Consider the following 25,671-nt stretch of genomic DNA (forward strand, 5'->3'; position numbering starts at 1 on the left):
TAAGAATTTCTGTTATAATGCTAATCTTTCCAGAGAGAGAGAGAGACTGTAGGGCACAGTTTTGAGAGTTCATTACAACGGTCTAATGTAACGTTGGGAATAAAATGTTGTTGAGACACAGTTATGTGTGAGATAATACATTGTCACCCGAGCGATATATGCCATAACACCTCGAGCGTCAGCGAGAGGTGTTCATGGCATATATCGCGAGAGGGTGACAGTGTATTATTTGACATACATACCGAGAACAAACAGTCATTTCATCCTAAAACACCCCTAAAATCGAATAAAGTGACCCTATATCACGCTCTAGAGATGTTATACGGAATAAACTTGTCCACGTGCGCTGGTCACCTCCCGCCAAATTCTTACGTAATGTCTGACCAATTTGGTCAATTTTTGCTAAATACTTGTCGTGGACGTTCAACTGGCGTGAAAAGTATTTAATCAACCGTCGACACTGACCATGCGCGTCTCAGCTGAGCCACACCTTGCTGGGACTGCTGAGGAAAAAAGGTCCCAAGGCAAAACCTCTACCTTTTAGTGACATTTCTGATAAACAAGGAGCGTCGGACCGGAATATAATTTTTCACAAGTGCAAAGGAGAAAGAGATTTACTTTTTGTTGATATTTCTGACAACGAGGCAGTTTCGGAATATGGTCAAAATCAGACGGATGTTTATTACAAGTTCACGGGAGTTATAATTCTAGTTTTTATTGTTATTTCTGACGACGAGGCGGTTACGGAATATAGTCAAAATCAAACAGATGTTTATTTCAAGTCCACAGGAGTAACAATTCTACGTTTTGGTGACATTTCTTACTACGAGGCGGTTCGGAATATACATGTGCTGGTTTTCAGAGCATTTATGTGCTACATGTAATTACAAGTTCAAAGGGGAATATATTTGATTTTTACCAATATATCTGATAAAGAAGAAGAATGAACAGCTTAAAAACAAAAGGTAAATAGCACAACCCTCGTTAAAAAGTTATAGATTTACAAATAATTTGTACATGTATGCACGTGTGGCTTAAATGTAAACGAATTTCTGTTTTCAAACCATACCCATATGATATGACTTAGTGTAATAAAATTATAAATAATAATTGATAAACGTTAAAAGTTTATGCTAATTTTTTAAGAGTGTGAGAGATTTTAAATTTGTCTAATGGTAGGTGTATAAAGCAAGCAGCGTCACTATTCTCTTGATGCCAAGATGGTCACATGATCACTCTGTCTTTGGATTTCAGCATTTAAGAGACCTCGACTGATTTAACCAAGATGTAGTCGTGAAATTCTAGACTACATCGAGGTTAAATCAGAGTTTTCCGAGAGACGCTACGCAGAAATGTCGAGTGAAGCGAGATATTTTTGGGTAGCAGCTCGAGGTTGCCCTCGATCTTCACTGAAGCTTGGCTAAATGGACAGGCTTCAGTGATCATCATATCGCCACGGTCATATAACATCCCTAGGTAGGTATATCACAATCCGCTAGGGGCGCTACAGTCGTAACTATCCAGGGGCAGTGAGCACTCGGCTCACCGTCGATTGATTCCTGCGTCATCATTTATAATCTGCAGAAGCGACTAAAGAATAATTCGCTAGTTTTGATGATTGTGCAAAAATGTTATGGCGTAAACGGGAGTCGTCTTATTCTAGCTGAGGTTTAGATGGTGTGAAAACGCATAATCATTAAAGGTGTGGAAAGTAAAGCGCCATGGAAAAGCTAGGCTTTAAAAGCCTGGGTTTTCTTCCCCACCCATTAGATTAACATACAGCCCTAATTGCCCTAATTGGTCACAAGCAATTTGAGCTGCAGCTACAGCTGAGTGATCACCGCTGCTCAGTAGTGACAGGTTTTAAGCTGAAGAGTGTGGACACTTTTGGTGAATTTTTGCAGTTAAAAAATTTCAATATCTTTGTTGCTTGTAGGAATATTAAAAAAATTCCAAGTGATTTCATCCGGTTTTTGTATTACCTTTCAGATGATATAAGTATTATAATTTTATGATCAGTTTGAAAATTTTTCTGATATACCTACCCTAGGTATGTATGTTTCATATACTGTCATGCCTATAATTCACGCGACAACTAATTGATCATTTTCTGACGTCTGTACGCGTACATGGTGACGAGATAATTATAGGGCAAAACACAATGGCAATGAAAATAAGAAGACGTCAAGCCCGCCCTATGTTCGCTAATATGCAAATCAACCCCCGCTTGTCCATCGGTGGCGGCTTGTCACCCTGTTTATGCTCGACGGGGAGTTAATTGCCGCTTGCTGTAAGCCGACGTAATTACATAGTTGCTTATCTGCCGGTACTGTTCCTTTCTCTAGGCTGCCACAGGGCCTATCTCCTGCCTTGCTAACGGGTTTTTCTTCACTTTGCAAAGTTTTGTTTGAAAGATTTAATATTTATGTGGGGTAGTCATGAATAAAGTATGCCCCAACCAGATGTTATGGTGCAATGAATTACATATGAAGTAAGGTCAATGTGAATAAGGCTTCGTTCACATGCAATGTCTATTTTCTAAATTCTATTTTCTATTCGCGCTATCTTATGATCACGGTCTGTGCACTAAATATCCCGCCGCGTAATTACTGGCAGCGCGAGCCAGTTACTTATAGTGACTTATAGTAACTGGCTCGCGCTGCCAGTAATTACGCCGCGGGATATTCAGTGCACAGACCGTGATCATAAGACATGCCGCAAATAGAAAATAGAATTTAGAAAATAGACCTTGCATGTGAACGAAGCCTAAGGCTTCGTTCACATGCAAGGTCTATTTTCTAAATTCTATTTTCTATTTGCGGCATGTCTTATGATCACGGTCTGTGCACTGAATATCCCGCCGCGTAATTACTGGCAGCGCGAGCCAGTTACTATAAGTCACTATAAGTAACTGGCTCGCGCTGCCAGTAATTACGCGGCGGGATATTCAGTGCACAGACCGTGATCATAAGATAGCGCGAATAGAAAATAGAATTTAGAAAATAGACATTGCATGTGAACGAAGCCTAAGGCTTTGTTCCAGTGTATGAGAAGGAACGAATTTATACGCAGCTTTAGATACGCCTATCCTACTGGCTTAGTTGGAACCTGAATTTGGAGAACAAGGGTGCACATGTTGCCGACTTAGTTTTGTAGGCGAGATGAAACGTTCAGCTATTTGCATCGTAAGTGTGTAATAGTATCTTTGTTCTTCAATTCAGAATATGATGACGTGACGTGTCATTTGGCTAAAGAAAAGTGTCAATCTAGTTACATGTAACTATCTTAAACAGGAAATGAATAGTTTTCAAGGGGGAAGAGGAATTCTTCTCAGATTGAGAGATAGAGCTTTGAAAATGTAATTGGCAATATTATGATATTTTCAGATACATTCTACAAGAAGGCTGGGTAGATATCGTATCGCCTTGCGAATCGCCTTTGTGCTCCTGTTCCAATTCGGCATATTAAGAGAAGTCCTAGAACTAAGAAAGGCACAAAGGCGGCAGGACAACATGGTGTTTTTACCCCAGGAGATTCTATTTAAAGTAGAGCGCCTGCTTCAGAGAGTCGAGTTAACAGTCCAAAACAACCCCAAATCTGCCAGAGTCAGTAAAACTAATGGAAGTTATCTAGGCGAAGAAAAGAGATCTTCCTATGAATTAGAAAAATTCAAAAGCATGTTGAAGGCGTGGCCCGTCAACAAACCTAAAGCAGTCATCTACATCTTAGTCAAATCTAATCGATTTTCAATCACCCTCAAGGATGGACTTGGCCGAATAGATAGATATTTCAACAATATGTACCACTATCCAGTGGTGTTGTTCCACGAGACAGGCCTCAGCGATACCAACATGACGTCTATTCGCTCATGGACAAGATCAGACGTGTTTTTTCAGTTCGTAAAATTCTCGGTTCCTAAATGGATAAACGAGACAAAAATGAGGAGCGACGTGGCTAAAGCAAACGATAAGCGTATTGGCTACAGACATATGTGTAGATTTCAATCTATAAGCCTGCAGGTCACGCCCATAATGCGCCTGGTCGACTATTACTGGAGGTTGGATGATGACTCACGTTTGATTGGCCAGGTTCCATTTGATCTTTTCAAGTTCATGGCGAAAGGGAACCTCACGTATGGGTATGTACACATGAATCATGAGCATCCTGATTATGTTGTTGGTCTTTATCCGCGCGTCAATGCCTATCTCACCAACAAGCAGATTCAACCAACATTCTTCAGAAAACTACGCAGGAATAAATATTTCCTTAACAATTTTGAAATATCTAGTTTGCGATTCTGGAGAAGCAAAAACGTCTCTGACTTTCTCAGTGCCTTGGACTGGGCAGGTGGTTTTTATTATCATAGATGGGGAGACGCTGTAGTGAAGACACTAGCGGTATCTATTTTTGCACCTCTTGAAAGTGTGTATCAATTTACTGAGGTTCCTTATGTCCATAAGTTTGTGAACACTACCAGCAAAGGGTTCATTCGTAATCAGAGAACTAACCTGTCACAAGAATTAATAAACTGATAAAAGTCGTTGCCAAAATCAAAGACCGACGTGATATTTGTAGAAAGTAATCTAGGTAACCAAAGGATTCTGAAAATAGACCTTAAACTGCTACATAACATTGCATGTGTATTCTGCGGTATATTTAAAAGGGCCATTACTGAGTTTTGATTAAAAAATGCAAAAAAAAATGCAATTAACAGATTATCATTATGCTACCTTGTTCCAGAAAAGACTTCTGTACTTTTCAAGACTATATTTCTTTTTATTATGGTATCAGCCGCTTGGACGGGTTACATGCATTGGTTTGATGTCCCCTTTGTAAGGCAGTATTTGAGTGTATATCTTGTAAGGATGTAAAAGCCTGTGGAGTACAAACGGGGGCCATCTTCAAAGTCGATGGAGGCATTTAACCGTTCTTTTTGAAGCTAGAACAAAATGTATCACTGTTTAAGATGATTTATATAATGTTTTATATAGAATGGTTTCCATAGCACTTCTGCAGTTGTGGTTTTTCAGCTTGTTTAATGGTGATCATTTACAATTTAAGTTACGATTCTTAATCAAAACGAATCCAGGTGTTAAGGAATTGATAAATAAAGAGGAATGGTTTGTTTTCAGTAATTCAAACTAATTTGTGCCATATTATGTATTTACGTCTATTTATGGCAAATATAATTAAAACTATATCTTATCATATAGTTATCGTGGAAAAAGACAATTAAACAGTACCTGTACGGCGGTAAAGAAAGTGATAAAATAAAGGATGGGAAGGCAGCTGGACCAGATGAACTGCCAAAGGAAGCATGTAAAGCCTTGATGAGGATTATATTGATATAATATCCAATTTGTGCAACACCATCTACAATGGTGGTGTAATCCCAGCCAAACTTGAGCACTCAATATTTGTAATTCTTCCGGAGACACTTAAAGTACAGTATTGTACTGAATTTAGAACAATAAGTCTAATGAGTCATATTACAAAAGTTATTATTGAAAGTAGAACAGCAGAGAATAGCAGACAAAATTGACCAAGAAGTAAGCCAATCACAGAATGGTTTTCGACCATGAACAAGAGAAGGTTTATTCAATCTAAGAACCATCTGTAAAAGGGTATCTGAAAAATTTACTTTATTGAGTATAATAAAGCGTTTGATCGAGTTAAGCATTCAAAGATAATAGAATGGTTATCTGACATGTGCATACAGGGGGTAGATAATAAAGACCTTCAAACCATAATCATCTTTTTGTGAACAGACCGCAACAATAAGACCTGTGTATGGAGTAGCAACTGAATTCAATGTAAAGAAAGGTGCAGGGTTGTGTTCTATGACCAAATTAATTCACTTGTATACTGAAGAAATTCAGAGAAGCCAAAGATATGAAAAGTGTGATTATAGGAGGAATCAATATAAATAATCTGATTTAAGCAGATAATACAGTTTTTTTAAAGAAACTAATTCAGACTTACAAGAGTAAGCAACATGGGTCAATGAAAAAGAGAAAGAAAAGATAATTTGCAGCGGTTGCTGTGGAAGGAATGTTAAAGGAGAAACGTGAGAAAGTAAAACCAAGGACGTGGATTAATACATAAAAGAATGGACCAATCAAAAATACTGTGAAAGTATACGAACGGTAAAAGATCGAGAGGAAAAAGCAAGCAATGACAGTCAAGCTTTCAACTGGACAGACTTATAGCCCTTGAAGGGGCATGCCGCCAGTCGCGGCCTACAGGAAATAATTGCAGTACGCGGTAGACACACATGCTAATCAGGTGATTGAATGGAAAATGTGTAAATATCACAAGGACTTGTAAGTCAAAACTGTCTATTTTTAATTTCGTGACCAGATGAGAAGGAAATAACGGCACGACATGTGTCAATTTTGAAGCTTCTGACTTCCTCAATAGATTTGACTTAATTGACGCTAAATCTAAGTAAGCGTGTCTATTTTGCAGAGATGTTTGTGTGGCTGGGTCGAGGGGGGGCAGTATCAATGTCCATCACTGAAAAAAAAATTGTTGAAGTATATCTGATTCTAACAGACATCCTTTCTAAACATAGAAAAGTCTAACATGTCATTCGATAATAATGAGTTGTATAGAATAACGCTAAAAATAATGTACGTTTGTGACCACAATTTGTGTCCACCACCTATTACAAACACAATACTGGAACAAAGTGAGCAATTGCCTCATCCTCAGAACATTGCTTTTCTGCAACAAATCCCTCACTATACGGTCACGGTCACTGTCACGGTCACTGTCACGGTCAGTGATCCCAAAGGCTTCCGAACTTTGTCAATCATCACTGGAATCAACTGGTTTTGCTGACGATTCAAAATTTTTCTTGAACTCCATCTATGGTAAAATTAGAGCTAGAATTCATGTCGCAGAATGTCTCTTGGAGGAGACTGTGCACCAATTTACTGCAATGTTGAGATTGTTCTTTTAAGTATTAATTAAAATTCGTATTTTAAAAGGAACATAAAAATCGAAAGACTAATTCATTAAAATGTTTCGTTTTGACCACTGGTACTTGAAATCAACTTAGGTAAGATTTTAAATATTAATAACTAACTTATTTAATTAAAACTTGCAATTTAAAAAAAGACAGTAATTTATGTCATATTTGTTAAATGCTATATTGTTTAATGCAGAAAAGTTATGCTTTTATGTAAGGCAGAATAATAACTGAATTGCCCTCACGTCTGTTGATAAATCTCAGGGTTGAAAATCACACGGCATGTGAAAATATCACACGCCGTTATAATTTATTTAGTAATATGTCGAAGCCATATCATTACGTAAGTTATAACGGCGGTGCCATAAAAAGACGCCACGTTAAGCTGATGGTATATGCTGATGGTATATGCACGTAAATTGCAACAGTTTATCACCTGAACGTTAGTGGCCCCGTGTTTGTTTACCCCGTTCCCAAATTCATGTCTTTCAACTGAGCACCAATATAGATAATTATTGATAATAACAAATGCCCATCTTATATATACATGTATGTAATAAATTGAAGTCTTGTCTTCACATTTTATATTATGTCATATTACATGGAATAACATACATAGTCCCAGGTCCCACTAAGGGCCCGCCATTTTAATACTTGTCGGAGGAAATTCCTGAAACTGGTATCGCACTCCATTCGAAACAGGTGACTTCAAAGATAGCTAGAGGCACCATCGTGACAACACGCTCACAAGTCTCGTCTGGTGAGTGATATGTTGCAGAAACGCAATGTTCTGAGGATGGAAATACCTTTGAGCCTTGAAACTGACCTTGTTGAACACCTGCGTCATATATTACAGTTTGCAATGCAGAGGCTATTCAACCCCTTACATTCTGTACCAATGCTGCCTGACCTTTCCGGACTTCTGCACAAATGGGACAATTTTCCACAAACTATTCTTGCCCTTGTGAAGGAATGTCGCGCCGCCTACAGGATATAATTGCAGTACGCTGTAGACACAAACGCTATTAGACACGTTTCCCTTAACGAGCACATCCTGTTGCTAATTGTGTGTACATTTGGTGACATTTGTTGGTGTATGTTTGATTTTATGGATTTTTTATCTCTGTGGAAATCACTGTGGAACATGAGATTTCTGAGCTATGAGGGGGGGTTTAAGACTTCGACTGCATCTGGAATATAAAAAAAAAACACTGTTCGAAATGCTTTAGCAATGTGAGGTGATCATTTGTAAACAAAAGCACATGCGATTGGAGGTTGAACAACCTTTTTGACCAAGAGTGTATATATAATTTTTTTTTCAATTTTATTCCAGGCGCATTGCTGTGTACCTACATTAGATACATAATTAATCAATACATCTTTTCTACTCATAATGGTATTTTACAACAGAATATTGCATCTGCGATTTCAAAAGGTTCAAAATAAGGCACATTTTATCGTTTGCCGGTTCTTTAATGTTTTATAATAAATGCATGCATGCTCCACTTTCAAATAATATCTGGATCTTTTTTGCAATCACAAATCCATCTGGTTATCATTTATAAATTTGGTACATTATCGGCAATTTATTGGGAAAACATATATCATGATTAAAGAAATATGATTAAACATGAATAGCAGTGTCCATCCAAAGGTAATGTTGCGCCATTCAGAATTTAATCACAGAGTTCGTATCTCGGGTAGCTTCTGCGAAACTGGATGACGTCACCTATTCCACTAGGTACTGGCCCAGCCAGTATTCTGCAGTTTGTTGGTGAATCTCTGGCCGAAATAAACCCATCCCTAGGCACAAACTCGAGGCGAGGCACCTCATCTCAGTTTACTGCACATAAATATCAAGACAACAACCACTTTCTAGGCGAGAAACCTATGAAGCTATGGTCCTCATCCATTGATCCATCTTGTGCACTGCATTGGGAGCGCTCTCCAAACACTGCACGCCAGGTGCCCGGCTCTGAATTGTGTGTGTTTGATGAAATGAATTTAAATACAACACTTTTGCTGAATCATTTCGATCATCACATGCAATCCACTTGTGAATGATTGTAACTTTTGTATGTCGAGAAGGCTTAATTATAGTGTTGAATTACGTACCACCAGTTAAGTGATAGGCCCTACATGTACCATTAGCATTTCTCAGGGGATTTTGTCTACTTTTGTAGCGTGCAACTGAAATTGACATTGTTTATTTATGAAACTAGAAAAGATTCAGGACAACACCAAAATCAGTGAAAGGGAACAGCCCTCAGCCCAACAGAAATCACTATCATCATTAATGGGGTTGTCTACAATGTGACAGAGATTCCGGGTGAGACGAACAGGTAAACAGGAGGGCGTTTACAAGTTCATCTGATGCAACTGAAGTTAATTAAGGCTTTGGAAAAACAAGCGGGTTGTTAACAACTCGCTCTTCAGTATATGAAGGTAAAAAAGCTAATAAAAAAAGCAGGATGGTTGAAGAAGAAAACGTGCCTGTAGGAGCCACAAGTTAAAGTTCATATATGAAATTAAGTATTTAGATTCAGTTATTTTATAGTATTTTTAATTCTATTTATTTATTGATGTGTATTTTCAAAAACGTGTATGTCAAGTGTAGGCCTACATGTAAATAAATTCAATCAAGTAGAACAACGTGTAGATTATACGGAGGTAAGTTTAATTTTGTATCGCAGATGTGGGACATCAGTTGAACGAACCAGATTTTTTTCTTTTTTGAAATCATGTTATCTGTAGAATAACATATTTTCTGTATTACCCCTCACGTTGGTTTTCTGCCCAATCCAAGAACATGGAACACGTACATCGTACATGAATTTTCTTCATGATGACTGAGGCTGCACTACAAGTAAAAGGTTTGTGCCCCTTTTCTGTATATTAGAAAATATTTGCAATATTTATCAGTCATATTGCTGCGTAGCCTCTGTCAGGCATGCAAACACCCGTATCAGGTATAACTCAGCTACTTCATTCTGGTCTTTAAATAATAAATAACTTTCAATTTGCCACGTTACTATATTTGACCTCTTTATTCGGAGAACCTGTAGTACAAAATAGTAGCAGATAATGGAAAAAGATCATCTGAGAGCATTATGGACCGCGTTAGAGGTATGTCATAATTGATGTCGTTGTTTATTCAGTTATTATCTTTGCCTGTGTTCAGCCGGAAGGATGACTACTGTAGAGGCAGCTTGCTGACAGGGTTTGTCATACAGTTAATTCTCTTTGAGACCTGTTAAATATACCGGTATCATGTTGATCTTTAGTGTGTGTGTGTGTGTGTGTGTGTGTGTGTGTGTGTGTGCAAAATAGGCCACAAATGTGATTGGGGATCACGTTATCATTCGTTCAGACAGAGAGAGAGAGAGAGAGAGAGAGAGAGAGGGAAGAGAGAGTGCACGAGTATGTGTGTGTGTGTGTGTGAGAGAGAGAGTTTGCGTGCGTGCCTGTGTGTGTACACGTGTGTGTGTGCCTGTGTGCGTGCGTGTGTGTGAGAGATAGAGAGAGAGAGGTGGAGAGCTAGATTAACCATGTGTTGTCTCAAGATTATCATCAGTGAGATAGATAAAAATATGGCAGGAGTGTCCATTGCTGTTAATTTTGGTGTAGTGAAAATGACGCTTGGAAATGGACGTCAGAATTTCGAAATACACTGGAGAGGATATTATGTTGTATCGATCCTTACACTGGAAGGACATTTAATCCCCACCCCAACCCCCAGCCTTTATTCACCCAGGTTCATGTTATGTTATAAATATCGGGGAGTGATCGTAGAGTAACAACCAGTCCAGGTTGATTCAAGTGGTACTTATATACCTACGCCTGTCGCTCAAAGATGGCATTGGTAGTTTATGAATAGTCTCACCTGTTAACATTTAAGTATTGTTTAATATTTTCTGTCTGTTTGAAGATGAATGGCCGTCTGTAAGAACGCGCATATAGCTACCGGTATACACGAAAGCCCCCCTCCCCCCACCCATATTAATATAATTTGCTGTTTAAGAATCAGGCATCTTGATGCCTTCCAAGGTTCCTGAAAGTGATGGTTGACTGGCTCATGTCTAATTCATTAATGTAGAACGTTGCTTACGTGTTGTCAGACATCTGTAATCTTGCTCGCCCGTCTCCTTTGCGAATTGACGCTTGGGAATGACCGAAACAAATCATTTAACTAAAATGGTTTTATTAGCTTGTTATTATCTTCTCGTATCCCGAGTTGCCCATGCATACATGTAGATTGTTTCGTTTATGTTCTGTTATATGCGTATATTTCTGTCTTATTCATGCCTCAGTGTTGTGTGTTCGTAGTTAAGATGATGTTGGATGAAACCGTCATGTACAACTTTGTCTAATACTTTTAACTTTAACCGTGCTTTATTAAATAACCATTAAAACACGAATAATTAACAAAGAATATTCCAGTTTCGCAGAATAGTCAAATTCTCTTCCACTAAATCATACGGCTGAATGATTTACGTTCCATTTACTTACGGGTGCTTGATGTACTTACCCAATTACTCGACCAGCAGAGTATGTGAATATTTCATAACATATATGTCAGTAATTCATGAAGAAAATTATTGTGTTCAGTCGTACAGGTACAATGTATGATTTGTACCGAGTTTGTGTTCCATTTGTCATATTCCTGGTGTACTATTTCTAAAAAAAATAAAATATAATAAAATAAAATATGACGTGAGGGTGAATTTTAAAAGAGCGCAAATGTATTATGAGACATAAGCCTGTTATCAAATGTTCGTTTTAAACGAGCTTTATTCTAGCGACCTTAAAATTTTTCATACAGGTCCCTTCTGCCTTTCCTGCTGTGTGTCCTTAGTTAAAAGATATAAGAAAAAGTTTGGTTTGTGATTCGATTGTAACAGTTCAACCTGGCATTAAAAGTAAACCAATTTTTGCTCTAGATACCACGCATGCGCTGTCTTATGCGGTACAGATGGTCCACCATCGTCTTCATTTTCTTCTTCACGACAGCGCTCACGATCTTCATGCACCAAGTCAGTATGATGAACCAAATGATGCACAGAATAGAATACTTAGAGGCTGAAAGAGCAAGCCTCCTGGAGCGCCAGGCAGCCGAGAACGACGATTACAACGTTGAACCGGAAGAGCCCCTCACGCAGCCGCCCCCAAAGGATGGAGTTGACATGGACGCCGGCCACCAAGAATCCCCGCTGGGTGCAGTCAACCAAGGCGACCCTGCAGGAGTGCCAGTAATGGGGGATGAGGGCCAGCGACAGTCAGAGGGCCAAGTCAACCCGGTCTACCAGCCTCCCCAACCCGAGCTTCGAATCCCGCCAATCGAGGGTGCGAATCCTGACCACTTCATCATGGGGCCAGACCAACAGCATGTGCTGGGACCCGTGCAGCAGCTGCCGAATTATCCCCTACCCCAGGGTCAGGTCCAGTACCCCCAGGGGCCGGGGCATCCCCAAGGAGTAATGCCTCCGGTGCTGTATCAACCTCAGCCAGTGCCGGGAATGATACCACAGCCGTACCAACAACAGCAACAACTGTCACCGCAGCAGCAATTGTTACTACAGCAACAACACCAACAACAGCAACAGCTTGCACAACAACAACAACAGTTTGGGCAACAACAGCACCAGCCGATGCTACAGCATCCGCACGTGATGCAACCGCAGGTTCCACAACATGTTTATCAGCAACCGCAACAGCAACAACAGCAGCAGCAGCCAGTGTATCAGCAACAACAACAAGCACCTGTCCAGACCTCCGCAACTTCACAAATTACTGCCAAGCAGGCAGAGTTCAGCAATAGAGAATATGCACGCTTTATGGAGATGATGAAAAAATGGCCGAGCGACAAACCCAAAGCTACTATCTTTTATCTCCTCTACACGCAGCGCATAAGTAGATTCCGTGGTGCAATACAGAGTGTCGATAAATTTTTCAATAATCGCTTCCAGTATCCCATTGTGTTGTTTCATGAGCCCGATCTGTTAGAAAGTCATAAGCAAGCCATTAAATCATGGACGACGTCAAATGTATTTTTCCAAATCGTGGAGTTTATCATACCGGAGTGGATCAGAATGCCAGCAGAGGACTGGTTGCACACGTGTGGGTTTGCCAGAATGGGGTACCGCCACATGTGTAGATTTCAAAGCGTTCTCGTCTCCCAGCAACCAATTTTACAACCAATAGAGTGGTATTGGCGCCTTGATGATGACTCTGAACTCCTAAGTGACGTCACGTATGATGTATTTAAGTTCATGCAGGATCGTGATCTGACTTATGCATACATCAGGCTCATATTTGACGTCATACCGGACTGTATAGCTGGTCTGAGAGGAAATACTACAAAGTATGTCCAAGAACAAAAACTAACACCAACATTCCTTGAGCGCTTGCCAGAAAACTTGGGTCTGTATAACAACTTTGAGTTATCGCGGTTCAGTTTTTGGCGTCGCCCGGATGTGAAGGCGTACCTAAATTATATCGATCACGCTGGCGGTATATTTTACAACCGCTGGGGAGACGCTCCTATCAAAACTACGGCTCTTGCTATATTTGAAAACCTAGACAAGATTTTTCAGCTCACCAACGTGCAGTATCATCACAAGAAGTTCAGTACGGAAGAGGACAATGTGCGACTGAGGCCGATTGAATCTTACTTGAAACCGAAAGTTCAGTGAAGAATATGGTTTTCACATTGAACTTAAATACAGATTTAAACATTACTTGTAATACGACACGCATGTAGTTAGTGTTTTTAATTGTCAGTGAGAATAAATGGATTAAAATAATACAAACGGTAACAATGCAAATGGGATTTTACTTTGTGTAACTACTAGTATTCATGATCTTGGAAAATTCAGATGTATTTTAATTTTTTTTTCCTTTTTTAACTTAACCTTTACAAAGTAATTATATATTGTGTTATTTAAAATACCCCCACCCAGATACATTGTATTTCAACGGTTTTTAAAAATTTGAAATGCAAAATATATGAAAACGTTAGGCGTTGATTAGTCCGAAATTAAGAAAACGTATGCACACGTTCAACTGAATCACCAAAGAAAATCTAGATCGGTTTTGAGTTAAAAACAAAGCAAAAATATCAAATTGATTCGTCGTTTTTAATACGTTTCGGTAGATCATTAAATTTTACAGGTTTATCCGTCTTTCTATCTCTCTGTCTCTCTCTCTCTCTCTCTCTCTCTCTCTCTCTCCCTTCCTTCCTCCCTCCCTATTCAGCTCGTGCGGTCCATTTTGATTTCGACAAATTAATATCTGTAAAAGTAACAGGGTATTAGATTTGACGTGTTAGATTTAGCGCCGAATGGGTCAAGTCAAATTTTATGTGTTTTTCTTCGTTTGAGCTTTCTTTCAAGATCTACCAGTACTGATGAGAGGAAAGCCCAATAGTGGTGTTACATATCGATCTTCAACCCTAGCAGGCCTTATTTGAGATTCCCTCCGGCATTTGAACCCGCACTGGTCCACAAATTTATCAAAGCATTCTCTGGAGACTGTTGTGCATGGGGCTTTCCTTTCATCTGCGTTTTTAGCGGTTTTCCCATCGACGAAGGTTGATTGCGTGAAATGTGACATAATAAGTCCATTTCTCAATTTTTTTACCTGCGGCGCAGTCAACCAGGACAATGGGTCGCAGATTTAATCTTCTTCTAACATTCTGCAAACAGAGGCCAATCCGCCACTGGTTGTATTAGACCCGGACCATAAGCTTGATACTTGTATTTCTAACTATGTATTTCTATTGTTTTTAATGTGCGTCGTGAACAAAATTGTGATAAAATGTGATGAGGGCATTGAGTACTATTTCCAATCTTTCTTTCAACATATACAGCTTCCGGTGTCGAGATTGAGAATTAATAATCGTCCATTCATTGTCGATTTTAATTCTAAAAAGACCCCAACCAGAAAATCGTAGTAGCTCTTCGAACTCACATTTCATTTAATAATTATTGAAATTATCAGCGCTCCTCGATGATTTCAGTCCCTTGTGAAATATCTCCCCCGCCCAACAAATACGTGTATCGATTTGATGTAATGCATGAAACGGCGATTTGTATTGGCTGCTAGGACTTGTTTAGGGATTTTGTGGCTATTTATCTGTACATGCACCTGAAATAGTTATGAAAGTAACCAGATTATATAGAAATAAACATCAAACGTGCGACCTCATCAACAAAAATGTTTAATACAAAACAAAGAAAAAAGAAAACATGATCCTTTTCATCTCACGAAAACGTCTCCATTTTAACTCTTAATAGGAAGACTTCCACTTGGACAAAGTTTTACTAGCTGATGGTCTTTTATGTGATAAAATATATACATATTCCAAATTACCACGTGCTTCTTGGCGTCAAGTCTGCTTTTCAGTTATTATCCTTGCAATAAAACAGGGCATAATGGCATACCACTAAATGGTATCGAGAGTTGAAAGATTCCATTGCACCATTAATAATCGAACTGTCTCACGAGACATCCTCCCGCCATTCCCGCCATTGTACGGCGATACTAGGGCATCAAAATAATGGCGCTGCTGCGAAACGTTTTCAATGTTATCTAGCGCACGACTTCGTAGCTCTTGAGTGAAAACCTCGATAGCCTTCATGATCTCTTTGAGCGCTTGAAATTTATCTCACAACTTTTGGAAAACACGAATAACAACGCTCAATACCATCTTTTATAAGCCAATACCAAGTCAAGTAAATTTCCATTGCTATATTTTGTGGAATAGACACACCTAAAGCTACAATATGGACGAACAATGACGACCGCAAATAATAACTTTGTTTTTAATCAGTTTTTATGTATTTCAGGTACATATAATACATACAAATTTTGTAAAGAAAATGTATCCTCTTCTAAGATGATTTTTAAAGCCAGGTACAGCACTCAATAGATTAAATGAGTAAAAACAACAACTCTGCCTTGCCATCAATTTTGTTCCTTTTATCAGATAGCTAACACTCATCAAATGTAATTGTTCCATTGTAAAGTATCCTTATTACAGAATTAGCTTCACATTTCAATTTCCCGCCTCACATTTCGAACAACAGTTATCCATCAGGTTTTTTATGTTTTCCCACATCAGTTTCACTCACTTTTTCCTCGTCAGTTTTTCGTGCATATTTCTCAGCGCATCATTCCACTTAATTGCCTGCTGCTTAAGATTGGACATCAGGTACATTTGGCATCCGTCCTTGGTTTGCCGCAGGGCCTCGGTGTTATCTTTGAACGAATTATGGAACTTCCCTCGTATACTAGACCATATACCATCCCCCTCATCCTCCTTCTCCTCGTCTGAGTCGCTTCCATCGTGGATTCCCTGGTCCGCCAGGAACTTCTCGTGAGAAACGCTGGTTCCACAAGCTCCGACCGCTTCCAGAGACTCCGTGGGTGGCTGTACCTAAAATCGAAAATGAACGCCATTTCAAAATCAAAACGCTAATTAAAAGGTGACACGAAAAAACGCAATCAGGATGGCTGAAGAGGTCTGTACTCTTTTGATTCTGAAAAATCACAGATCCTTGGTTTAAACAGAAATCTCTTAAGATGTACGCGTAGGGCATCAGGAAAATGGCAATCTTGGCAAATTTGCCTCAACAAAAAATCGAGAAGTACTTATTATATAACTTAAAGACGAGGAAGAAGCGATGAACTGGCAGGGTCCAAAATTCATTAAATATCGCTGACTTTTATTGAGCCAGCATTCGCTAGAGAGGGTGAGAACCCATGGCGTTTCAAGTATTGAACAATAAAAATAAACAAGAAACAGACAGAAAAAACAACAGCAGTTACCGACATCATTTGTATAAATTTATTTACCGGTATTTTACAATAAAAAAACTGGATATAAAGGGGATTGATTGGCATTAACCCATGATGTTCATTGTATTAGCTTTTCGCGTCCACATACGGATCGTTTTTATCGCAATTGTTCTTAGTTAGAGCACTAGGAGGACCATTACAGATTCTCGTATCGCTCATCAAAATTGGAGTTCAAGTACATTAATACTGCTGTGCAGAAAGAACTAACGGTATTAGTTGAATGCACGCGTCGTTAACCGCCGCGTCCTGGGATACATGGTGGTCACCAAGGGGGTGTTACAACTCCCCTGCTCCCTTGATTCCATCGGTGTGCACAGTGTATGACGTGCACTTACTAAGCGATCATAAAAAAGTAACATGTAACATTGGGGACTGATGCGTTGTAATTTGGCGCCAGCCACAATAACCGGCGAGCAACTCCTTCAGCATTGCATGAGAGACAAAGTGCTTTTCATTTCGTCAGAAAACCAAAAAGGAGGATAATAGTTATTATACCTTCTGCCGAAAAAGATATTCCCGCCATTCCCGTGATTGTAGCCACAGTAGAAGCAATGGCACGTTGTTTAGAGGCAATATATAACGTGAATGAAGACTATAATTACAAAACCACAAATACAGTCAAAAGATACACGGTACACACTGCAGCGATTCCTTAAAGAGCATAGCGTCAAAATAGGAACACTAGATTAGTTCGAGTCTCATAAGGAAATGGCAGTCCAAAGTTGGGCAACAATCCCCACCTCGCGGTCTTCAGCTAATTTCTTCCGAACTTGACAGGAAGCATGGAGTCTGCTCACAACGCTACGAATAAGAAATGACGCAATTCACAACAATGGAGTTTTCGGGGCCATTCTAAGTGCGGTTCTTCCCCTAATTGTTCAAAAGTGTTCTTATGGGTACACCATTAGCCAAGGAGACGAACCAGAATTCTGCTGTAGACTGATCCTTTGGAAACACGATTTTTGTGCGTATTGTGCCACTGTTTCTTAGAGAAGGTACAGGCAATGTTCTCTTTTGAAGACACATCTGTAGTTTTACGAGGACGACCTGTGGTGTTGCTTGATTGCACATGGTGGCTAAAGAGGGTACCTCGAGCAATTCCAAGATGAACAGCAATGCCCCCTTTGTTTGGGTCCTGCACACCACATCCCCAACACTTGCCAACTTGCCAAACTCTTCTTGGGCATATGCGACGAGGCATAGTCACTATTCAGACCTGCTGTGCAAAATTTGACTAACGTACCTTCGCCAATTGAGCATTACCAGATGAAACGGTTCAACATCAATAACTTGCAAATTGTTTAATTGAAATATCTATAGCTAGGTAAAACGTTTTGTGCAAATTGTCACCGTGGAGTTTAAAGAAGCAAATACAAAAAAAAAATCCCATCATTTTTGGCAAGAGAGTAAAACAAATTCTAAAATATAATAAACAAAATGGACAAGAAACATGTTTTCTCTCTCTCTCCCCCCCCCCCCCCACACACAGGCACATGCACACGCACACACACACACTCTCATCCACATATAAGCGCAAGGAATCACATACTGCTGAACAAATTCAAATAATCTCCAGTAATTTTACTAAAAATAATTTTTCATACATATTTGGTGATGCTGGCTTCCATTTTACCATTTTTAAACCGTGGGCTGCCGTATATTACTCGAGTATATTGGCTTAACGGTACATGCAATATGGTCCTTCTATCTTTAATCAAATTAAAGACATGCATTTTAGAATCAAAAACAAACGTGGTTTAAAACCCATTGCTACATTTCTCATCAAAGAGCCAATATCTACATGCATGGGTATCTACATACAACTTAAATGGCACGATAAAATGAAAAGATATCTACAGAACTGAAAACATACCCTTGGAGTATTGTCGCTGAATTCCGTTATTTCTTCTTCCGTCCACTTCTTTTGATTGCATCCTGCTTTACTTGGGGTGGTCGAATTTGCCTGTGAAGCCATACTTCTAACTGATTCGGTCCTTGTGATACAACTTTCGATCAGAAAAATTAACAAGAAATAATTGTACAATAATTATTGTATATAACACACTACGCACGTGAATGTGTACAAACATATATTGGCTCTTCACGAGCACTTGTTCTATGTTCTAAAAGCTGCCTGTGCCAGAAAAAATTGAAGTAAAGACAGTAATAGCATTACAGCTTTTATTGCATGCTCTTCTACCAATTGCAGCTGATGTATGCTTCCCTGGGGGCTTGGGGCGGGCTTATCATGGTCGCACGATATATGTAGCAGCAGTGGTTCCCTTAATTGAAGGATACAGAGGCGTTCATGAGCGTGCCGTCGTCTTTTCATAACATTTTGTGTATATCATTTTGGCTTTTTGTTCCAATGGAAGAAATACATGCATGATGAACCAAAATCACAGTCCCAAAACCAATGAATATTGAACTGTATAATCACATCACGAAACAGTTGATGAATGGTTTGAAAATTGATACATTGTGATAAACCAGTAGTACTGCTACATACAGACCAGCCCTCCGCGCCACTGCGGACACATGATAATGAGATTCACTATACATTATAGTTCAGAACCAAAACAGATGCACTGATCTCGAGGGATATAAAGGAATTAATTTCACTTTAAGTCTCTGACCTATCATCCTATATTTCAACGAAGAAAACTGCATTATCGGGAAACTGTTCACCACATAGCTAAAGGATAAAAGAGACCTGGATATTGAAGTTTATCTAATGTACAGTTAAACCAAAATGTACATTTTTACCAGATTGTTATTGATTTTAACAGAATTATTTATTAATTGCTTTAGTAAATGGAGTGAATACATCTTTTGTAAATTCAAATTTCAAATGCATTTAGCGAAAGACACTTTTAATAACAATTAATGTCAATGAACTTGTGTTTACGGTTGTTCTAAAATACTAGCCACAGCAAATTATTGATATTTTCTTGGCAGATATTCTCTAAATATACCGGTAATTGAAACACTCGAACAATCACCTAATTTCCCAACAGAGAAGAGGTCGAAATCGTATTTGAAAGGTGTGCTTCCGTGAGAAGATAAAAAGAAATGGGATGTTTTATCTGGATTCCGACAGGAGTCTCGGCTCGCACCCAAATAAATAAGTCTGTTTGATTCTGTAGTTGGTTCCACATCATAAGGACTAGGGTATTTGTACTTCATGTACTTTATTCTTGCTAATCAGATCCCACACACAGTATCTACCCACTGAGTTCAGTGAACCATTTGTTCTAACAGCTTGCCGATCGTTGATCTCCTTTCGCTGATAGTTTACCACGTGACACAAGATGAGAACCAAACGCGGTTTGCATCTCAAGCCAAAAGGCCATTCAGAACAGAAGATCTTAGGATCTACTGATCCACAGATCAAATATAGAGGACCCCACATGAAAGAAGAGCCGACTTATCCGCTGATGGACTCCCCGCCTCCCGCGCCATTAAAAAGATTAAATCACGGCTCCGAGGTTTACTTGCTAGACCCCTGCAAGAACGGCGCGTGTGGAGGCGGGGGAGGGGGGACCATCAGCGGTTAATTCGGCTCTTTTTGCATGTAGGGTCCGCCATATTTGATCCGTGGATCAGTAGATCCTTGGATCTGAATGGCCTCGAAGATACACGCTGAGCTGTTAGTCCAAACCTGGCGAGATCCCCCGAAAACTCATGCCCCTCACAGAGTGCAGTCGACTTGCTGAAGTCAAAGACAAAATGCATTCTGTCTTATGCTTAAAATGACTAACATTAATCAATTTACACCACGATTGTTCCTATCCACGTAAACGCATTTTCTGTAACATGTTTCTTTCACAGACAGTACCCTCGGTACGTGTACATGTAAGCTTATGTGGCGTTTCAGTGCATAGAATACCAAAAACGAACCTCAGCCTTTATACCAGATTATTTTATCTATACATTAATCCTCCATCACTCTAATGGTAAGGATGAAATATCCCTTATAAATAAAGGCACAACTAGTCATTTTTCAATTGTTTTACCCAAGTGTTACATGTAACACAATGCCAGCATAGAAAAACAAGTCTCGAGTGAGCAAATCTTATATCAATTCCAGCATAAACAGCCTTGGGAGGTGAAGTACCGGGTAGTTGTCATAATGCTTGATTAAACTAGTATAAATGTATTTTAGCGTAGATAAAGTCAGATCTATGGATGGGGGGAGGGGGGGGGGTCCAAGATGAGCTGTTCGGTATTTGACTAAGATGGTTTCTCTTGAGAGTTTTACGTCACAATTATACCTATGTTGTTACATATATACCCAGTAGGTTTATAGTTCATTTCTGTCTGTCTGATAAAATTCCCGTATAGACATTACAAATTGAATTTAGCAAACGAGAACAGTTTTCGTCAGTGTAATTTTTAGTTAACTTTCCGACAAACACTACAGACTCTGAACAATAACAACAACAATAAAATGTTAGGCCAGACAAAATTGCTAAGCTGGCCACCGCCCCTAATTTTGAATTAACACATTTAATGGAAAAAATGACAATTGAGTATAAGTGAGGCGTTTGTATTTGAACCCAGGAAACCTACATGTAAGTGTAGCCTAACCTTAGTGTACTTTAAAATTACCCAAACTGTGAATTAAACGTGTTCTACCCCTCTCCCCCCAAAAAAAAGAATATATATATATATATATATATATATATATATATATATATATATATATATATATATATATATAAAGTAGTCAAGTAATCAATTGAAGTGATCGCCTACCCTTAATTTTAACTGCTTCAGTTTTATTCATCAAAATTGAATTATTATCTGCAAAATAAAGCAGTGTGGAGTCTGCAACTGTCCGAGGTTGTTTCAGAAATTCTCTGGGGTCCCTCTTATCGCTGGATAAGCCTACTTAGAGGAAATAATGTATGGCAATATTCCCAAGTGATGACAAACTCCAGTTCACCACTCTACGTCCCATCAGCCGTTCACGAGAGCATAAGTATGTTTGCAGTTTATATTGGGCTCTACATGTACTTTGGAAAGAAACTGTTGTATATATGTGGGCCTTAATGTCAAAGTAAGATCCTTCATTAGACTACGTTTTTGCCTTGTTGTAGTATGAAATCGTGTAATTGCAGCTCCGCATAAGATGGCGCAACTACAGCAATCAGCGGGAACTGTGTAATAAAAACACGCACAATGGGCACCTGTATTGATTTATACAAAGTGGTGAACGACCATATAAAATAAATACAAAGCATGCGTCGAATATAAATCTACGAAATGACTCTGTGCAGCTGACGAAGACTGTAATCCCATCAAATATATCTGCGTTATTGGTGTCCTGTGTGCTTCCTAGCTGGTTCACCATAGCAAGTGGTTTATGTCATGTACATGTATTTCAAGGTTCCGGCATTTTTGGTTAATGTTCAATCACGTGGACATAAGAAATATCACTTTATATCTGTCAGACGAACACAGTTTTATCACTGCTTGATAAGCACGTTACTTATATTAAAAAATAAAAATGGAACCAAAACATGCAACAGAAATTTATTTAAGGATATGTCCAACAACATATACCCTAGGTTCTAGATTCCGGTATTGCCAGCTCGATCTTGATTTCATATATATAACCCATATCAACAATACCGGCTCTAGTGACCAGCGGCCATGTAACACTTCCATCAATCAAACAGAACTGCTCCGCAGTGAATCTGCAGTTGAATGTCATCAGACCAAAATGAAACGTAAAACAGATTTAATTCTGCTTTATTTAATTCTATTTGCTGTATATAAGATGTAAAGTGAAAAAAATAAATAATATACTTCGAACAGAAAAGATATATCCAATGTTTTTGTATTTTTTGCTTATCAAAGAACATTTAGTCCTGAGATGTACACTTGCGCAATACACGTGCTTGCCGTGTGCCAAATTTGACAGCTACACTGTATGCCCGATACCACTATAATGGCTGCGCAATGGCTACACCAAAATCAGTTTTTAAAGCAGAATGTTGCTTCTATTGTGGCACTGACCTTTGACTGCAAGATATTTTCAATTCAAACTTCGTCAGGCACTTTGCTTCTTGTCTCGTCTGCACGAGATAACTTCAGCGCGAGGCGGGAAAGGCAGCTCCAGGCGGCCAAACCTGTGACGTACGAGACTTATGACTTCCAAATATGGATCCAGGCGGACACAGCTGTGACGTGTGACTTCCAAATATGGAAGCGCCCCAGGCAAAATTTTGAAGAAGAACGCCCTCAGATTGTCGCTGTTCGTCAGAGCTAGTAAAAGCGACTCCATCACAAGATATATATTTAACAAGCTAGCTTTTACGTTGCTCTGACACTCAGGGTAACAACATATGACAATGAACAGAAACATAAAAGACATAAAAGACGAAGGCAGTTTCAATTAGACCAATTTTGCCAGATTTTGAACGGACTCTCTTTTTCTTAATTAGCCCTGAATGATGCATTTCTGTTATAAAAGATTTTTTTAACAACGTTTATTCGAAAGAAATGGAGGCAAAGCGCTGGAAGCATTAAATGCTCTCCACAAAATTAAATAAGTAAATAAATAAAACAAATGGATACGTATATACAACAGAATAAATGTATAACTTCAAATATTTCAGTATGGAGCACAAAAGTTACCAGAACTAATTAAGTACAGAAAGAAAGAAAATAAAAGGAAGAAGAAAAGGATCGTAACTAGTTTACATATACAACATTGGTCGAATAGAGAAGAGATGACACTTATTGACTGATAAAAGATTAGAGGAAGGAACATTGCAGGGTTCCACTATTGGGTAAAAATATGTGGCAACTCGACTACAGTTATCAATACTGGTACATGTTAACACTTGAAATGTAGTTCAATTATGTTAAAATAACTTTGGGGGTCTTTGCTAGATTTGCTTTCCACACGAGACAGATACATTAATTTTCATAAACATTTCCTTAAACATTTTGAATTTGTGTTGAAAAAAATAAAAGCCCAGATATATTTGAAATCGTGCACAACCTGCAGGCAGTGCGAGGACTTACCAGTATCACTCTAATAATTAAATGCTCTTCTGCGTAAACTGTATGTTCATATTTATAATGTTACTTTGTTTGTTTATTATACTCTTTTTCCGTATGCTTTTTAATAAAATTTGTTCAGTTCCCGCTATGTCATATACTCATCCGTAGTAGCATCAGTAGCTACGTGTGTATATAGTGTTACGTGAACAGCTAACTAATGCCCATAGAGACAACACGCCAAAATAAATAATAATAAATAAAACAAAATTATTCAAGTATTCTGCCACATTTCATACACTGTATCACTTCATTTTATATACTAGTTTCCGTCACACCCTTACTGTAATTTATTTTGCAATTTGATTAGTTTTCTCTCGATGAAAGGTGGTGCAAATTATTCAAGTCAGACATTTTTTTCTTATAATCTATGGGCAGCCTTGAGAAGTCACGTTTAACGTACAGTATCAGGATGTGTATTCAGGTTACGTGTTAGATCGTTTTACATCCACAAAATCGTGTGCTTATATATACACAATGCCCGTTGCTTATTCTTTTTCAGACATAAAAAATCACTTTATAAATGTTGTCATTATGCTATTCCCTACTCCTGGATATACGCTCAAGTTATGACAGATATATTTTACAGTTATTGTAATTTATCATGACAGGTGCACGTAAAAATTTAGATGAAAGTAACATCAGGGACTATTATTTTAATAGCAAACATCTAACTCAAGCACATATTACATAATTTAGAGTAAATCAACATGTACTACATTTAACCCTGTGTTCCACGCCTTGTCTTCGTGGCTACCGTGTAAATTGTCTACAAGTTGAAATGGATACTATATAACATCCACTTTTGCTCAATTTACAGCCAGACACAAACACTTAACCACTAATTACACATCAAATTGTGCAATATACTACAAAGGAAATGGAAGTGATTTCAGAATTAGTCTACATTGTATGCTGAGTGATTTTGATGTGATGTAAATTGATATTGGCAGCAGGATCTGCCGGAACCCAAAAGTAGATTTTTATACCCGATCCCTCTTTCTAGTTCATAGACTTTATATGCTTATGCTAGTCACGTTTCTTGGTTTTATAAAGTCACGACTGTCGTTTTGTGCAAACTGGCACAAATGATACAATTAAAGAGCAGCTACTCTGTACTCTTGATGATAATAATTAATAAAAAAGCGTGTTTGAGCGACATAAGGAAGTAAGACTACGGTTTATTTTTATATCCAAAACAAGGCGCGCTAGTACCTGTAGTACCAGTCGGAGACGGACGAACTTGTTCATAATTAGATTTCCCTCTTTGGTTTGTTTGATATAGCTTGGCAATATCAACACCGAAAAGGGGATCTGAGTCAGAGCACTGGCCTTTGCTGCCTATGACCAATCGTGTAACTTTGAATCTGAAATAGCGTGTTTGTTTACATCCGCTAACTTGTTCTCCATTTGGACAAGCTTGAACGCAGTATTATGCGAGATTGCGTTCGAGACAAAACTCCTAGACGCCCCTCCCCTGCTTTAAACCACACTTATTTTGATTTCACATGAACAAATTGTTGCAAATACTGCAAAAAGGGACCTTTCTTTACCCGTCAGCGTTGCACACGGTCACTTGTTCCTGTTGAGTCGAACACCCCCGTTTCTGCCCTCCATCGCTGCCTATAGCTACAGGTTGCCGTGGATTTGAACTTCTCACTCACAGCTATGTAGGCAGTACTCACATCCTGGACTTGTTTACAACCTGTCTCTTCAGCCGGGAGTGCCTCGACCCTGGTACACGTTATGCATAGCAATCTGTCGAA

General features: G+C 38.8%; 3 protein-coding genes across 3 annotated transcripts; 2 read left to right on the top strand and 1 right to left on the bottom strand.

Moving 5' to 3' along the window:
* Nucleotides 1-3,028: 3,028 nt before the first annotated feature.
* On the top strand, nt 3,029-6,000 carry LOC106158177 (uncharacterized). The gene is made up of 2 exons (XM_087007529.1): nt 3,029-3,185; nt 3,387-6,000. Exons 1-2 carry the CDS (start codon nt 3,162-3,164, stop codon nt 4,530-4,532), a joined length of 1,170 nt encoding a protein of 389 aa, XP_086863655.1. The 5' UTR covers nt 3,029-3,161; the 3' UTR covers nt 4,533-6,000.
* Nucleotides 6,001-9,975: 3,975 nt separating this feature from the next.
* Nucleotides 9,976-13,990, top strand: LOC106156495 (uncharacterized). Its single transcript, XM_013531770.2, has 2 exons — nt 9,976-10,099; nt 11,914-13,990. Exons 1-2 carry the CDS (start codon nt 10,058-10,060, stop codon nt 13,663-13,665), a joined length of 1,794 nt encoding a protein of 597 aa, XP_013387224.2. The 5' UTR covers nt 9,976-10,057; the 3' UTR covers nt 13,666-13,990.
* Nucleotides 13,991-15,218: 1,228 nt separating this feature from the next.
* LOC106156519 (uncharacterized) lies at nt 15,219-25,649 on the bottom strand. Its single transcript, XM_013531800.2, has 3 exons — nt 25,459-25,649; nt 18,705-18,837; nt 15,219-16,409 (listed from the first exon to the last, which is right to left on the bottom strand). Exons 2-3 carry the CDS (start codon nt 18,804-18,806, stop codon nt 16,101-16,103), a joined length of 411 nt encoding a protein of 136 aa, XP_013387254.2. The 5' UTR covers nt 18,807-18,837; nt 25,459-25,649; the 3' UTR covers nt 15,219-16,100.
* Between the last annotated feature and the right edge of the window lie 22 nt (nt 25,650-25,671).

Source organism: Lingula anatina, chromosome 3 (assembly GCF_051362555.1).
Source record: "Lingula anatina isolate TDL-2025a chromosome 3, LinAna3.0, whole genome shotgun sequence".
NCBI lineage: Eukaryota > Metazoa > Brachiopoda > Lingulata > Lingulida > Lingulidae > Lingula > Lingula anatina.